Source organism: Lemur catta, chromosome 5, assembly GCF_020740605.2.
Source record: "Lemur catta isolate mLemCat1 chromosome 5, mLemCat1.pri, whole genome shotgun sequence".
Taxonomy (NCBI): domain Eukaryota; kingdom Metazoa; phylum Chordata; class Mammalia; order Primates; family Lemuridae; genus Lemur; species Lemur catta.
Genome location: NC_059132.1, coordinates 23,831,174 through 23,847,308, shown reverse-complemented (window position 1 = coordinate 23,847,308; position 16,135 = coordinate 23,831,174). Strand labels below are relative to the sequence as shown.

Sequence of the window (16,135 nt, the reverse complement as noted above, 5' to 3'; positions counted from 1 at the left end):
ATTCTTACCCAAACAGAGGCCTCTGCTGACATCAAGAGAATTCTTACTCACTTTACTGGCAATGCAGTTGAGTGCACAGATTAACACTAAAATGATTATATTCTATTTTATTCGATTGTGAGTGAGAAGGAGAAGGTACTGCTTTGTGCCCATTAACAGTGTGATAGATATCAAAGCGGAAATTTACATCTTTCAGGATGAAATCTAATAAATAACTGAAAACTACTGTGATGCCTGACACTTTCCCACCAAACACTCACGTCTAACGGTTCTTTATAGATTATCAAATAGAAGCAAAATAAATGTATACCCCAAAATAGGCCTAAGTTCACCTTGGTTTGAAACACAAATTCATCTTCAGATTCATCTTCTCTTTGTTAATTAAAGGGAGAGACCCAAGTGTTTCTTACCTGCACATGATCTCATGTGTGAGCAAGACTCGGCACATTTCTGGGTTCTTGTCTTGGCCTTCATACACTATGGCCTGAAAGCAAAGGCATGATTTTAGCTAAGAGTGGAAGCAAGTAGAGAAAACAAACTCTCACAAGGGAGTTCTTGACCACTTCATCACGACTGAGGACCAATTAGCTTTCAGGAGCCAAAGGCCTCCTGGGCTGATTGTTTCAGGATCAACCCAAATGGAGTGGAACAGGCTATGTTCCTCCCAGCCCTGCCAACCCCTCATCATCATGCACACCTTTGGACCAGTGTGTGGCATGGCCTTCTGTCGTCAAGGCAACCACCATCCTCTTTTTAATACAGAATAAAAATAACTCTCATCAACAGGAGGAAAACCCTAGAAAGCTTAGCAGATTGAGATGCTATTTATTTAAAATATAGAAGAGCCTGTGGATTTGATTTTGAAATGCTATGGATTTGCCTTCCCACCTGACTACTTCCAGGCCCCAAATTTAGTGTTCTAGTGCTGAGAAGTAGAAAACAAATGTGGGGGAAGCTCACGAGTCTATTCACTAACTGTGTCATCTTTGAAATGATTCATCAATCAGGGAAAATCCCTCTTTCCATCAATAGGCTGAAAACATGTGCTCTCACTGGGTGTACACCCACCCAAACAGGAATACTTGTGGGCATATGCTGTGTGTGTGGGCTTAAGCCATAGTTATCTCCCTAAACTAACAATTACAACTGACTCAAAATCTGGAGTACCAAACTGCCTCACCAGCCAAGACGTTTTTGTCTTTTTTTTTGTAATGCGTATATAAATGCTTTGCTTAAGGACACCAGGAAGGTTCCTGGGACCTCAGCTTTCTCATGTATCTACATGTTAATACCTGGGACAAAGAAAAACACACAGCTATTAGCAGAGCAGTGCTCTGTACTGGGATACATTTAACTAATTTAACACTGTATCACTGCATAATGCTAATATCACACAGCTTCAAATTGTTAATAAAATTACTTTCACACATTCCTATAACCCTCAATTTCTTGGTGACAAAACTACTTAAATTAACCAGAGACTATTCTCATGTAGTACTTAGAGATGTTGCAGTGACTAACTTGTACTTAGCTCTAATGGGCTTTATTTTTGAACCTGAGACTTTCAGAACCTGTAAATGACGGGCACAGCTTAAGACCAAGTGCATATAGATCCTCGGAGCAGACTGTGATTATAATATCTGACCACATTACAAAATAAACATTGCAACAAATTAAAAAATGAGGAAAGGTACTTGCATGAGGAGAAAATATTTCTCTACCATTGGCCCATTAGAACCATTTTTTTATGGCTAGCCTATCATAACCCTCTATCTTTTAAATTTTTTTGACATAATTGTAAACTTATAGAAAAATTATAAGATTATACAAAGAATTCCAAGGATATTCTTTACTCATATTTTACCAGACTGCCCAAATATTTGCATTTTACTAAATTTACTTTGTTCTTTTCTGGGTTTTTTTTAACCTAAATCATTTATTAGTAAATTGCAGACATGCCCTAAATACTTCAGCATGTACTTCCTTAAAACAAGAAATTCTTTTACATAACTCAGTAAAATTCCCTAATCAGAAAATTAACAATGATATAATACGATAATCTGATACACAGACGCTAGTGAGATTCACCAATTACCCAATAATGTCCTTTATAGCAAAATAAAATCCAATACTGCATTCAGTGGTCATGTCTCTTTTCACAGAGAACATTCCTGAGTCTTTGTATTGCATGACACTGATATTTTTGAAGAATACAGGCCAGTTATTTTGTAGAACATCCCTCAATTTGGGTTTGTCTGAGTTTCCTCAGGCTGAGATTAAAGTTATGTACTTCAGGGCATGAATACCACAGAGGTGACGCTAAGTTCTTCTCAGTATATCAAATCCTGTTATCGACAAGTTCCAGTTCCACTGCTGACAACGTAAATTCTGACCATTTGGTTACGGTGGTGCCTGCCATCTACCAGAAATTATCATCCAGGTTTTCCCACTGTAAAGTTATTACTTTACCCTATGTAATTATAATTCTCTTCTGGGGAGATAAACTATATCTTCAGTCCCCAACTTCTGGGCCAAGAACCAGTATCAGTCTGTGGCCTGTTAGGAACCGGGCTGCACAGCAGGAGGTGAGCGGTGGGCTAGCAAGAGAAGCTTCATCTGTATTTACAGCCGCTCCCCATAGCTCAGCTCCACCTCCCGTCAGATCAGTGGTGGTATTAGATTCTCATAGGAGCACAAAACCAAGCTATCTAGGTTTCATGCTTCAATCATCCCTGAGCCATGCCCCTCCTTCCCCCCACCCCAGTCCGTGGAAAAATTGTCTTCTGTGAAACTGGTCCCTGGTGCCAAAAAGGTTGGGGACTGCTGATCTACATTATGTTAATATCCTGTTATGCCTCAAATTTTCATCCACTAGTTTCAGCATGCATAGATGGCCCTTTCCTGTATTCTTAAAAGACCTTTTCAAATTCCTAAAAAGTTCTTTTACTCAAGAAAACGCATTAACTGAAAATGTTTTGAAAACCAAAAATCATATCTGCCTGCTTTATTTCCTGCAATCACTGCTGAAAAATAATTTAAAAAAACCTACAGTAAACTACTGATTAGATCTCATACATGGTGCTAAAAAATTCTAATGGCTCATTTCTGCTAAATCCTATTATCACTAAATTGTTTGTATGTTCTCTTAATACTCTTGATAACCTCTGTTTCAACTTAAGTATTTGTCATGCTAAACTAAAACAAGTAACTTGGTAAATATATTCACAAATATTAATGGGGTTTCCCCTACTCTAAAAAAAAAAAGTTTGGTTTTTTGGGAAGATGGGGGATTATCAGTTACATCAGAAGTTCTCATTTTGATTCTTTCTAGATGATAGGAATATTATTTTTACTGAGACTGCTGGTTCCATTGAAATTAGTGGGCCCCTCGTGATGTTCAGTGAAAGACATGCTGCAATGCAAATATGCTCATGACTCCCCCAAAGAGTGCATGACACAGACATCCAGAATTCCTGTGTTATTCCTTTAGTGACTGAACGTGACTTGTTTAAGGACCGGAGCCTCCATAATACATCTCTTTACCAAATACCAAACCGCCACTTCGCTTCTGGCAGCAGAGTCAAAACAGAGAATCTCTCTCCAAATCAAGCATAGAAAAATGAAACCATTGGTTTGGATTTGCTCAGAAATAGCTAGGATCTCTGGGGAGGGATGAAAACATGGAGTTTCTACTCTTCTTCTCCTTGAGGCCTCCAAAGAACAATGTTTTTCAGCACATAAAAGCAGAGAAAGAAATGTTGCTTCTGTAACTTTTGAAATAAAAGCAAGTAAAACTCCACTGTGGAGTAGGGCAAAATTCTGTAATTAGAGTTAAACTAGAACCTCTGTTTAATGGGGTTAGCTCTAGAGTGGAATTCAGTCAAAGGCAGATCTACCTGCAACCTCATGCAAACAGTTTTGTTTTTTTTTTTTACTGAAAAAGCAGCTTGTTAAAACACACACACACACACACACACACACACACACACACACACACACATCATATATAAGGTAAAGGTCCAGAAATCAACATTGTGATGAGACCCAGTATAAGAAGATATGATAAATTTATTTTGGCGAATGTCTCTGATGCAGAGTAACAACAATAAGAGTTTTTTAAAAATGCCACCAAGTTCTCCCTCCAGCTAATAGCTTCATATCGAATCTCTACCATCTACGTTTAGCACACACATCAAGACTAGTTCGCAGTTCAGCAAACCCAGACTTTAAGCCCAAAAGGATATGGAACCTCTAATACGAACTTAGGGTGAAGTTCCTGCCTCTCCTCCTAATTTAAATATGTGCCTCTGTGGGGTACAAGTGAAGCTTGTTGAGGTTGGATCAGCTGGGAGATCACAGAAGCATATAAACAGCATTGACTATTTTAAGTGAAACCATTTTAATAGACAGCTGGTTTAGGGCCCAGACAATGGAGCACCAAGAAGAAGGCTTATTTTCATCCTCCATAGTAAATCATGCGTCTGCTCACTGTGAGGAAGGTTGTCTGCTGTGAGAGGGACAAAGACAACTGCGGTTTAAATAAATCAATGTGTTCATCAGAAGTGAGGATGGGAGGCCTGCCACATAGATGGACGGGAGGAGGAGAGAAGCATATAAAATATATTATTTAAATAAATCAATTGATGGCGAATCAAGTTGAGATTTGTAACCTAAGAAACAAAAACTGCAATATCAAGTAGAAAATGAACTTTAAATTAATCTTGCCAATGGCAAATAAATTTCTTAAGGTGGCAGGAATGCTGGTACAGGAAGAAAACTTAAATAATAAACAGCATTAACTTCATCTCAACTTTAAAAACCTGGTGAAATTGATAAACAAGTTGTCAAAACTGGACATAGTTTGAGCAGATTTATTTATTTTTATATACTAACCTCCCTTTCCTACTGTTGTACTCTAATAAGCAGACAGAAAATACTGCATATTATTTTTTAAAACTCTCTTCACTTTCAGTTCAAGGTTTTTCCAGAACAATTTCTTACAGTTAACTAAAGAAGAAGAAAACTTAGAAACTGTTAAAACTTTCACGTCCTTAGACAACAACAGTGCTGGAAATTTTACTGTTAGGGGATAAAAATGCCATCATTTCAAATGCTCATTTATAAATTAACCTGTAACATCTTTGAAAATAAGTAAGTCAATCAATAGATAAAACCTGTCTGAATCGCTCCTGTTTTAGAAGGCATCTTGTGAAGTATGGTTCATTCTTGCTTTTCTAAAATACCACTGAATCTTAAAAAGTTAATTGAAACTTACTATGGATAAAGACCACACAGTAAAACAAAAAATACACAGTGAACATACACCAGGATCACACTTCAATAGGATGCCAAAGGAAATACAGAGAATTGAGCATGGCTATTTTGTGTTTACTTTTCTAATAGTTTTAACTCTTTGTGTTCCATGCCAAAATAAAGGGAGTGAGAAGAATACTTCTGACTTTGGTGCAGCAACATCTGAAGGGTTTTAAGAACAAAATGTTTTCATTAGGAATCTTTCTGGGTTTATAACCAAAGAAAAGGAAACAACACTAGAAGAAGAAGAGATGAGGAAGAGGAGGAAGAAGAGGAGAAGAAAGAGAGAGAAAGAGGAAGGAAGGAAGAAAGGAAGGAAGGAAGGTCGGCCTATAACTAGCAAAAACTCCTAATTTTCTTTTAAATCAAAACAGTAACCTTGAAAATATGTGACTCCTTTTCTACCTACAAAATAAAAGGTGAAACCTAATTTGTTACCTTAGAGAATAAGTTCATGAATGTACAAAGTACCTCCTTCAATCAAAAGTGGAATGTTCTCTGAATGCAAACTGTCAACAAGCCTTTGGTAGCAAATTACCAAGAACTAAACTAATCAAAAAACAACATGAACACCTACAATATCAACACACTGTAATAATAATCATTACATTCAACCACCAAGTTCTACTGGTTGCTATTTTTTAAAAAAAAGAAAAAAGGTGCTAGCTAATGTGGTCCTAGAAATTTCCAGTAGGTGAAGGAGTGCTAGTTAAAAATTAAACCATGCCAAAGAAAACACTACAAATCTGACATTTCATAAACAATTGTGTCAAACAGCAATCCAACATTAATAGTGGGATAAAATTTAAAAAATTATTTTGCTTCAATTAGCAGCTTGGCTACTGGTGAACAAATTGCAAAGATGTAATTTCAGCTCAGCAGCTAAGCAGGCCTGTGTTCAGAAGTGAATTAGGAAAAGTTGCAAAGGAATGATATCATATTCAGTATGCTGTTCAGTTACATCACAGTCCTTAATAAAAAGAGACCGTGTACCAAAAGCAATTAGCTTTAGAATGCATCTTTTATGTCTCAAAGAACTAAAACCCCTTATATTAGTCAAATGCCAGGAAAAAAACTAAATTGTTCTAACAATCCCATGTTATAATTTTTTCTAGCAGTAATAAAAGATATTTCACTCATATGGTAACTATGTACCTACATTAGTAAATAAAATTGGCTTTGTCAACTTAATGGAGCAATAATAATAATAAAATAATAAAAGCGGCTAATTTATTAAGCACTTAATATTTGTCAGTCACTGTTCTAAGTCCTTTACACATGTATGAATTCATTTAATTCTCACAACAGAGCTTCGAGGTAGGCACTGCCATTATTTCCATTAGTTGGATTCCAAACACTTATATATTTTAATTACTCACTAAGACCAAATCATTCTTGCTCAACAACTATGTAAACAATTCACCAATGTCCAAATACGCCTTCATTCCTCTCAGCAATATAAGTAAAGAAGGAGAAAACAGACTATCTGTACGGCCATACAAGTTCAATAAAAGCATCTCTACTAATATGTTCATTTTTAATGCTGTTCAAACATTCACATGGAAACAGCTCTAGCGTAAATATCCCCGAACAAATGGCTGTATATTATCCAGGAGGGAGCAGTTGGACCGCCAGACTGGGGAAGTACTAGGCCATCTGGCTCCGGCAATCTCTCCAAAACCATCAGCTTTGTTTTCACCCCCAGACTCCAAACAACACATTTTCCACTGTGATGAGTTTACATTTTCCCAAACACAGGTCCTGATCATGCATAAAAATTCCAAACTTCTTCATTCCTCTATGTGCAAGGAAATTTAAATCACCTGCATTTTTGACATGTTACCAAAGGAGAAAGAAAGCTGCTGAAATATGGTCTCTGTCTATAAACTTGCTCTGTCCTTTTTTGTTTGTTTATTCTCCCAAATATACGAAAGAACCTCTCTGCTGGCCTAGTGAATTCCTTGGAAACTTATTGATAGACTAAAAATGTGTTTATCTACCAATGAAGAACCATGAACTGAAAGGGTTGTTAATCAAATCTACATAGCCATGGCAGGATACAATGAAACAATCAATAGGAAAAAAAATGCACTTGCATCAATAACTTAAAGTACCGAGAACATCAAAACAAATATATAAAGAAGTCTAGCTGGGAAGAGAAACCTGACAGCATTTCTGATTATTGTACCTTGGACCCCACACTGTGCTGGGACCACACCTTTTTAAGGTCCCCTCACCACATCACCTACCTTCAAATCTATACATACAAGGATTATGTGACTACTATTTTCGCCTTTTCAAAAAAGCTTGGGGGGGGGGCGGGAGTGTTTGTTTTGATAACTTTATAATATTTGGTATCCTTTCTTTGAATTATAAAATATCACACTTTTAAAGCAAGATGGCAGGAGGGAAGATGAGCTAAGTTTTTAAAAAAGCTATTTAAAAATAAATAATTCACTGAAGCAATCAGAGAATGTAATCATATTTCAAATACTACATGCAAATCTGAAATGAGGCCCATTAAACCTCAGACCTCCCCCACTGGGTTCATTTGAGCTTCTGCAGTAGATATTGTTTCTGGATACAACAGCCATAAACTTCTGGATCCTACAGGGCTTTTTGCATGCTCACTAATGGAATACCAAAAACAGCAATGACACGAAAACAAACTATTTTTAGTCCAGCTAAACTTGGTTTTGAACAACCCTTCCCAAAAGCAAGCCTCTTATTTTCTAGTTGGTGGATGAATTTTTAAAATATTATATCCTGTGTGTTTTACAAGGGAGGCATAGAAATAAGGAGTCTCAGATTCTTACACATTCATTTCTAATGAAGCTTCATCTTTCCTGATAGCGTCCAAAAATTAAGAGTCATTACCCAAAATAGTCTAGTGAGACACTTTGAAAAGGTGTGAAATACTGTGTCATTCCAATACATCTTGGTTGATTGAGTACATTTCTGTTTGATCTCAATGGTGCTAATTCCACCCAAGATCAGGAACAGTCTATGAAAATGTAGAATGCACAGCTACCTTTGGATTTTGCTTGTCCAAGATTCCTTTTGAGTTTTAACCTCACTTGCGAGTCAAGGATATGACATCACACGCATAAAGCTCCATCTCTTATATGAAAACTGTTATGATAAATAAGCAGCTAAGAGAAGACACTTGAACAGTGGCTAGGTATTCCTTCCACAACTGACGATGTCATTAAGACTCATCACATCACCAAAAGTATTCCATTCTGTATTCCAAATAAATATAAAAATGCAGAGTCTGTCAGGAAGAATTTCACAGGAGGAAAAATGTAACCATTTAATTAGTCAGCTTATGTCAAGCCTGACTTCTGATTGAAAGGGCCACTGCATGTTTAACTAAAATGAATTTTAAGTCATGAAAATAAAATTTAAGAAATTTAAAATCAGACTTGGTATTTAATTATCATAGAAAATTTTCAAGCTAGATGACGATCCACTGTTTTACTCATTAAGGCTAAACATAAATTATTATTTGTTTATGATACAGCTAGGGAGAGTTAGGTTTGTTCACGCTGATCTATCTGCTTTTTGGAGACTATTATTGTATTAACTGTGTACCTAAGAAGCTAACCTACTTCCAAAACTCTTATAGCACGTAATCAAAGAACAAGCAATTGGATAATGAGCTGGGATTGCCTTTCAAAGTGAAAGCTAAAGAGAGGTGGTTATTTAAACAATTATTATGAAAGCAAACAGGTATGTCTTGAAATATCCCTTTTTCTTGATATTTTTAGACTTAGATAATTATTAAATCTTTTCTCAGGTTACTCCCCACCAAAATATATAAATGCATACATTTATAACTTTAACTTTTAGTGAGATGTCATATTACAGCAAGTGCTTTCTCATACCTGCTATTATTCAAAATAAACTATATCTTGTTCTTGTTTCTCTGTCTCTTTTCTGTCTCTGTCTCAGCTGACAGAATTTATGATGATACCAAGCGGTCAAAGAAAACCTTAAGCTGCCATTTTTCTTAAGCTCTATGACCTTGTTAGTAAAATGATATTTGATGTGTTGCTTTATAAAAATAAAAAGATTCTTCTTCCACCATTTTTATATGAGTGTGTAAAGTCAATTCATTTCATAAGGAGAAAAATCAATTCTTGGAGGCACTATTTGTTTAGAGAGACCTAAATTAAAGTTTTGAGGAGATTTAAATAAGACAGAAGTTCATCACTTCAAAAAACGTGTCTTAGTTTTGTGCTCCTTACAATCATTCATTTCATAGTGTTGCCTATAATTTAATATTTAGGTGGTCAATGTGCACACAGACAGGCCTTATATACTGATTTGTGTGTGAGTGTGCTTTTTATCTTTTAAAAAGTAAATCCTAATAAATACATATGGAATATGTATTAGAGTTCATACCTTCCCCCTCTCCCTCCCATCTTTTTTTCCTCTGATGAGAATGGCAGGAAAGGATATCCAGGGTATCAAAGACAATTTTTGAAAACAAAACTCCACTTAAGACATTTTTGTTTTGATATCGTAAAAGAAAAAAGTTACTGAAATCCGGCTTTTATGTTTCTACTTGACAGGAAAAAAAAATTAACAAAATACAGTGTCCAAATGGAAGGGAATTATTCTATGTGATAATTAAATCCATTAAAAAAATAAAACCAAGACTAAAGGTGTAAATGGGGATTTACTCTGAGCAAACAACCAAGAAAACAGATCTTCAAGAATGCCAAATATTTTAGGCAAATAACATAAAATAGATTTCAGTAAATATTTACTTATTATTTTAAAAAATATATTTCATACTCTCCTGTTTTCTACTTGGATCACAATGAAATATGAAAGTAATAATCAAAATTAGCTGTTATTAAGTTGGTTCTTGCCAGGTTGAATTTAAAACTCCCAACAGTTTATTTATGTGCAATTTGTACATCTTTAAGCCATGGCATAGCTAAACACCATTTTTAAACAAGCATGTATATCCTAATTTGAAACTTTCTAAGCCAGTATTTATGAAAGAAGATCACTTCCCCTTCATTTGAAAGGGAACAGTCTAAAATCAAAATCAAGTAAACAAATTTCAATCTTCATACTAAATTGCTGATTGGTACACAATGGATAACTTTTTTTCTTTGTTCTGATTTCTTTCCCCCACCCAATAAAGCTGTCTTCTTTTTTCTGCTACTGAGTCCTCCAACTACCTAACTAGTTACTTAATTCTGAAACTAAACTTTTCTTAAAATTAAGAAGAAGAAGTAGAAAGGTCCTGTGTCTCATTAAAACGTCAGGCCTCTTTTCTGACTCGGCTCATAATTGTATCTTTTAAACCATAACTCAGCCTTAATGTACACTGCTTGACACCCGCGTGTTGGGGAGCTTAAGAAAACGCCGTCTATGTACCTTTAAGGCCGCAAGCTCACTCAAGCTGCCTGGCTTCCTGCCAAACTTGGAGGCAAAAGCTGGAGGGTTTTTACAAAATATCCTCTAACAATTGTCGTTCCCTCTTCCAACACTGCCTCCACCACTACTCCCTTAAAAAAAAAAAAAATCTCTGGAGTGGTCATCTGCTCTCTCAACCCATGTCACCATTCCCGTGGAAGCCGCCTTTGCCCTCCCATCCCCCACCCTTCTCCCCGCCGCTTCGCGGGGGAGGCCAGGCCGGCTGGGACTCAGCCCCCTCTGCACAGGGTCCCCGGGCACCTTACGCGCCCTCTGGGGCTCCCCTGCCGGGTCAGAGGAAATTCGGCCCTTATTCTCTCCCTTCAGCACCCCGCGATCTTAATTCCCAAGGCCTCGGAGAGAAGGAGCCATCGAGCCATCGTCCCCACGCGGCGGGCGCAAGTGCGCGTATAGACACCGGAAGGCTGCGCGGGTCCGAGGTCCGCCTTGACTTTGAGGGTTCGAGTCCCAGCCCTCCTGCTGCGGAGCAACCAGTTTCTAGACTCCCCCGAATTTCGTGGCCCGAAGGTCACCCCCGCCGCCTCGCGCAATCAAGAAACTTACTTGTTTTGTCATGGAGTCAATGAGGCGCACGTAGAAATCCTGCTCCGTCCTTATCCCTAGAAAGAAAAAATGTGGAAATGAGGGAGAATTAAGTGAGACGAGTTGGGGATGGCAATAAGTAAACAAAACAAACAATAACAAACCCCACACACATACAAAAAAGGGCGGGGGGCAGGGGGGCTTCAGGGCTGGCTGGAACTCCCACTGTCTTAGAAAACAGCCAGGACCTCCCTTCCCCGGTGTCCAGAAAGGAGCTGCTGGCCTGGCCTTAGCGCTCTTGGCAGTCAGACCCCACGCACCTGGGCATCGGGCGGGAACGCCACCTGGCTACTTTCCCTCCCCAGGGCAGGAGCCCCTCTGCGCTCGCCTGGAGCCAAGGCCACGACGCTGGGAGCCCTCTGAGCCCAAGGATTTTGGGGCCTAGAGTTTCGGCCAAGGCGAAGGAACAGGCCTCAGGGAAGGGAGGCAGAATGAAAGTGGCCCATGGAAGGCTGAGGCACTACACCTGGCCACAGGTAAACGGGGACCTACAGGACTTCCCTCGGGCCACTGAGAGCCTCTTCCTGGGAAACCTCCTTGGGTGAAACTTAGGAGAAGCCGGTTCACCTCCAGGATGGCGGAGGACTGGCCTTCACTGGGGGATTTCGTCCACCTGGAGCTCTCCGCGGCCCTGCCCAGCCCCGGAGCCCGGGGATGCGAGCACAGACCGACCGGAGCCTCACCATTGCTGTAGAGGAGCTGGAGCCGGTAGTGAATTCCGTTATTGGTCTTTTCGCTGTTGGCTTCCTGGGTTGCAGCAGGACGCAAAGACACAAGAGACGGAGAAGAGAGGTCGGCGTGAGCGAGTGGACCAACTTCTAGGCAAGTTCCCTAAGGCTGGGACCCCCGGCCGGCGGACTGCCCCCGGTTGCAGCAGAAAGTGCCGCCAACTGTGATCTTCCTCCGCGCCCGACCCCCCTCCCGCCCCCGTTCCTCACTGCTCCCTCTCTCCCAACAGAAAATTCCATGGGGTGCGCAAGGGCAATCCTCCCCCCCAGGGCCTGGGGACTCGAGCCTGGGCCATCAGAGGCAGGCGCTGCGCAGTCTGGTGGTCTAGGGCGGGTTCATCCCGGGCACTCATGGCACTGGAGTATGGAACCTGGCTAGCCGCTCTCCCGCTCTGGGGGCTCCCTGCGAACTTTTTTGGAGCAGGACCCAGTGGACGCGGAGGCCCAGTTGGTCTGGGACGGGAAGTGGCTTGGGGGGACCCCGAACAGGAGTGTGTTACTGATGCTTTGCACTCACGGAGGGGCGCGCCTCCCAAGGCGCCTGGGCCTGCTCCCGAACAGGAGACCAGGGGCGACAGCTCTGTGCCCACTTACTTTTTCCTTCTCCACGAACCCCACAAACGCTGTCCTCTCGATCTCCACGGGCTGGCCCTGTCTGTCGTAGAGGGCCAGGACGAAGTGGAAGAAGTTGGATTTCCGCAGATTGGAAGGCGGCTGCTTCTCAAAGTGAGCCCGGGCCAGACCCACCCCGCTGTGGCCAAAGACGCAGAGTTAGACGGCTAAGCCGGACGCCGACCTGCGCCCCCCTTGTCACCCCCGAACACACGTGCGAACCCTCAAACACCCACCTCCTCTGTCCCCAGAGCATCCAGTGAGCGCCCTTCACGCCCCCTCAGACGCCCCGGGACGAGATACACTTGTCCCCCTGCAGGTCGTCCTCCTCCCTCCCAAGGACAGGGGCGTCCCTCAGAACTCGCCCGAGAGGTGTGAAAGTTTTGTTTGGATTTTGCGCGCGAGATGAAACGCTATAAGCATCTACCCCGACCTGACGCGCTGCGTAGGGAGGAAGAAAAGTGGCGGTGGATGAGGTGAAACCACGTTCGCAGAATAGAGCCCAGGGTTTACAACTTAGAGGGAGGGGGCATGGGAAGCAGTTCCAGGCACCCCTCGAAACTCCCATCTCAGCTACCCGGGCAGGGGGAAATGGACGGAGAACACACTGGGCTTCTCGTTGCAGCAGCCACCCTCCAGGAAACCCCCAGAGCCCCGGCCAAATGCGGGTGCCGGGCCTCGGGAAACCACATTTCCTCCCCCCAAAAAGCATGGGAAGGGGGTCCGAGGGCGGGACTCAGAGCTGTAGGAGGTGGTCGCTGTGGGAAAGGGAACTGGGGTGTTTTTTAAAGACCTGTCCTGACAAAGTTTCACTGTTCCGCAGAAATCCTCACACTCATGCCAGAAATCCTAAAGGCCAGGGCTGCTGGCTGGGCGCGCCCGCCGGGGACCGGAGGCTGCGGCGCCCGGGCCGCCGGGTGGCCACTGACAGCCCGACCTGCCCGACCCCAGCGCGCGCAGGCACACACACAAACACACGCGCGCGCCCCGCACACACACACTTTCGCTTCCAGCCCAGTTACCCAGTTCACTCTCACTACCAACCACCCCCATCCTTATGCTCAGTGGGGATGTGAACAGTGCTGGGGACGCTTGTCCCCAGCCCCGGAAAGCTGGAGATGATATAATTAGTCATCTGCCTTCTTCCCTTTCCGCACTCTTGAGTCCGATAGGGCCTGGGGCCACCAGGTCTCCCACTCCCCCAAGCCAGCTGGTGGCCTTGGGAGGGGGAGGCCATTCCACAGTTGGGACCAGGAGCCCCCGGAAAGGGACTTGGGTGTGCCCAGGAAAGTTCCCTCAGGTCAACCTCCAAGGGCAATGCCTTCAGGCCACCCAGTCTAGCGTCTCAGAGCTGCGACTGGGAGAGGGGCTGGAAGGGACCATGGTGACAGGGGGTGGGGAAGACTTTTCGAAGATGTCAGACTTAAAGTTGGGGAGTTGCTATCCTACCGGTAGACTGAGAAAAACTAAAAGAGAGGGAGGGAGAACCAGAGAGGAGAAATAAGAGAAAACTGGTGGGAGAATGGGGAGAGAAAACAGAAGACACGGGGAGATAACTGAAGGAGAAAGAGAAGAAAGGAGGGAAGTGTGAAGAAAGAAGAGAAGGAAGGAAAGAGGAAGAGAGTGAAGGAGAAATGAAAGGAAGGAGGAGAGGGAAGGAAGAGAAGAAAATGAAAGAAAGAAGGAAGAAAGGAAATAATGCACGAAGAGAGGAAAGAAGGGAAAATGAAAGATATAGAAGGAGAGAGGGAAAGGAGGGGGAAGAGAGGAAATAAGGTAAAGAAAGGAGGGAAGAAGGAAGAAAGGAAGAGAATAGAAGGAAAGAAGAAAGAAAAGAGAGAAGAAAGAGACAGAAAGAAAAAGAAGGAAGAAAGAAAAGAAAGAAAGAAAGAAGGAAAAGAAAGAAAGAAAGAAAGAAAAGAAAGAAAGAAAGAAAGAAAGAAAGAAAGAAAGAAAGAAAGAAAGAAAGAAAGAAAGAAAGAAAGAAAGGAAAGAAAGAAAGAAAGAAAGAAAGAAAGAAAGAAAGAAAGAAAGAAAGAAAGAAAAGAAAGAAAGAAAGAAAGAAAGAAAGAAAGAAAGAAAGAAAGAAAGAAAGAAAGAGGAAAGAAACGAACAGAAAGCTGGACGGGAAAGAAAGAGCGATCACATAAAAACACAGATATCCAACATCGTGCTGGTGAGATGCCTCTTCTGGGTTAAAACAAAATGAAAACAGTCACAGACGAGGCAGGGAAAGTGCCGGCAAAGCGTGGGCTCCTCGCAGGCAGCTACGGTTCTCCAGCCGCAAGAGACGAAGGCAGCGCGGCTGGGAGCGCGGAGCCCCGGCGGCGAGCGGAGCGGAGCGGACGCACCAGCGCGGCCGGGCCCCGAGGCAGCGCCGCCGCCGCCGCCTCCCAGCTCCCCGGCTCGCCGTTCCCCTCCTCGGCCGCGGTCCCCGCGCGGTACCCACCTCTGCGCCGCCGTGTTGGCGTCCAGCACCCCGGCGCCCTGCATCCACGTCCGCACCGCGTTCATGCCGCTGCCCAGCGGCTCTTCCTTCATGCTGCTTCCACTCCGTTGGATGCTTTCCTGAATCCCAAACATGAAAACAACCTTTTCTTGTGGAAAATCTCCTCCCCCTTGAAAATATTAAAAAAAAAAAAAAAAAAGGAAAGAAAAACGCCAACCAGAGATTTTTTTTTTTTTTTTTTTTTTGAAACGATGAACTCGAGCTAGACGATCAAGGCGGGCTGGAAAGCAAATTTTTTAAAAATGTAAACCTTTGCTCAAAACTGAGCAATAACCCGGAAAAAAAGAAGAAAGGGAAAATCCAACGAAAAGACCAAAATAAAAAAATTAGAGATGTATGCTTGGCTGTTGGGGGTTGTTTGGTTGGTTGATTTTTGGTTTGGGTGCTTTTTTTTTTTTTTTGCTTTTTTTTTTTTTTTTTTTTGTAATGATCACAGGCCGGTGGACAGGAGGGGCTGGAGTTTCCTTTTGTAGAGGTACCCTTCACTTGAAGAAGCAGGAAGAAAAAAAAAAACAAAACCTGATGGCAATTTAAGAAACAATAGAGTCAACTCGCGCTGCCGGCTTTGCTACTTCAAGTGTCATTTTCCACAACCAGGCAAGTTTTTCCTCTCTCTCTCTCTCTTTTTTTTTCCTCCTTCTCTCCCAACCAAAGATGTTTCTTTCCTTTCAGTGCGTATAGATGAGAAGGACGCTGGTTGCCGTAGACAGATACACCAGAGAGGGTGGGGGGAGGGGGGAGAGAGGGAGAGAGGAAAGGGGGGGAGGGAAAGAGAGAGATAGAAAGAGAGAGAGGAGAGGGAGAAAGAGAGAGGGGTGGACCCTGCTGGATGGAGATTCTGTTTTCTCCTTGCTAAAATAGAAGTGATTTGCAGGCTTTCCCTATGGAATCCAGTTTGACTCTCCCCAGAGCTAAACACAGGCACTCTAACCCC

At 42.3% G+C, this 16,135-nt stretch overlaps 1 protein-coding gene across 2 annotated transcripts in view; it reads right to left on the bottom strand.

Moving 5' to 3' along the window:
- The window catches only part of EBF1 (EBF transcription factor 1), a 383,852-nt gene extending 367,878 nt beyond the window's left edge, over positions 1-15,974 (bottom strand). For both annotated transcript variants that reach the window (XM_045551268.1, XM_045551269.1), the window contains exons 1-5: positions 15,142-15,974; positions 12,675-12,831; positions 12,036-12,099; positions 11,314-11,369; positions 411-484 (exon numbers count right to left, since the gene is read on the bottom strand). In XM_045551268.1, the coding sequence (XP_045407224.1) occupies positions 411-484; positions 11,314-11,369; positions 12,036-12,099; positions 12,675-12,831; positions 15,142-15,275 (485 nt within the window). In that variant the 5' untranslated portion in view covers positions 15,276-15,974. The remainder of the gene's footprint in view (positions 1-410; positions 485-11,313; positions 11,370-12,035; positions 12,100-12,674; positions 12,832-15,141) is intronic.
- Between the last annotated feature and the right edge of the window lie 161 nt (positions 15,975-16,135).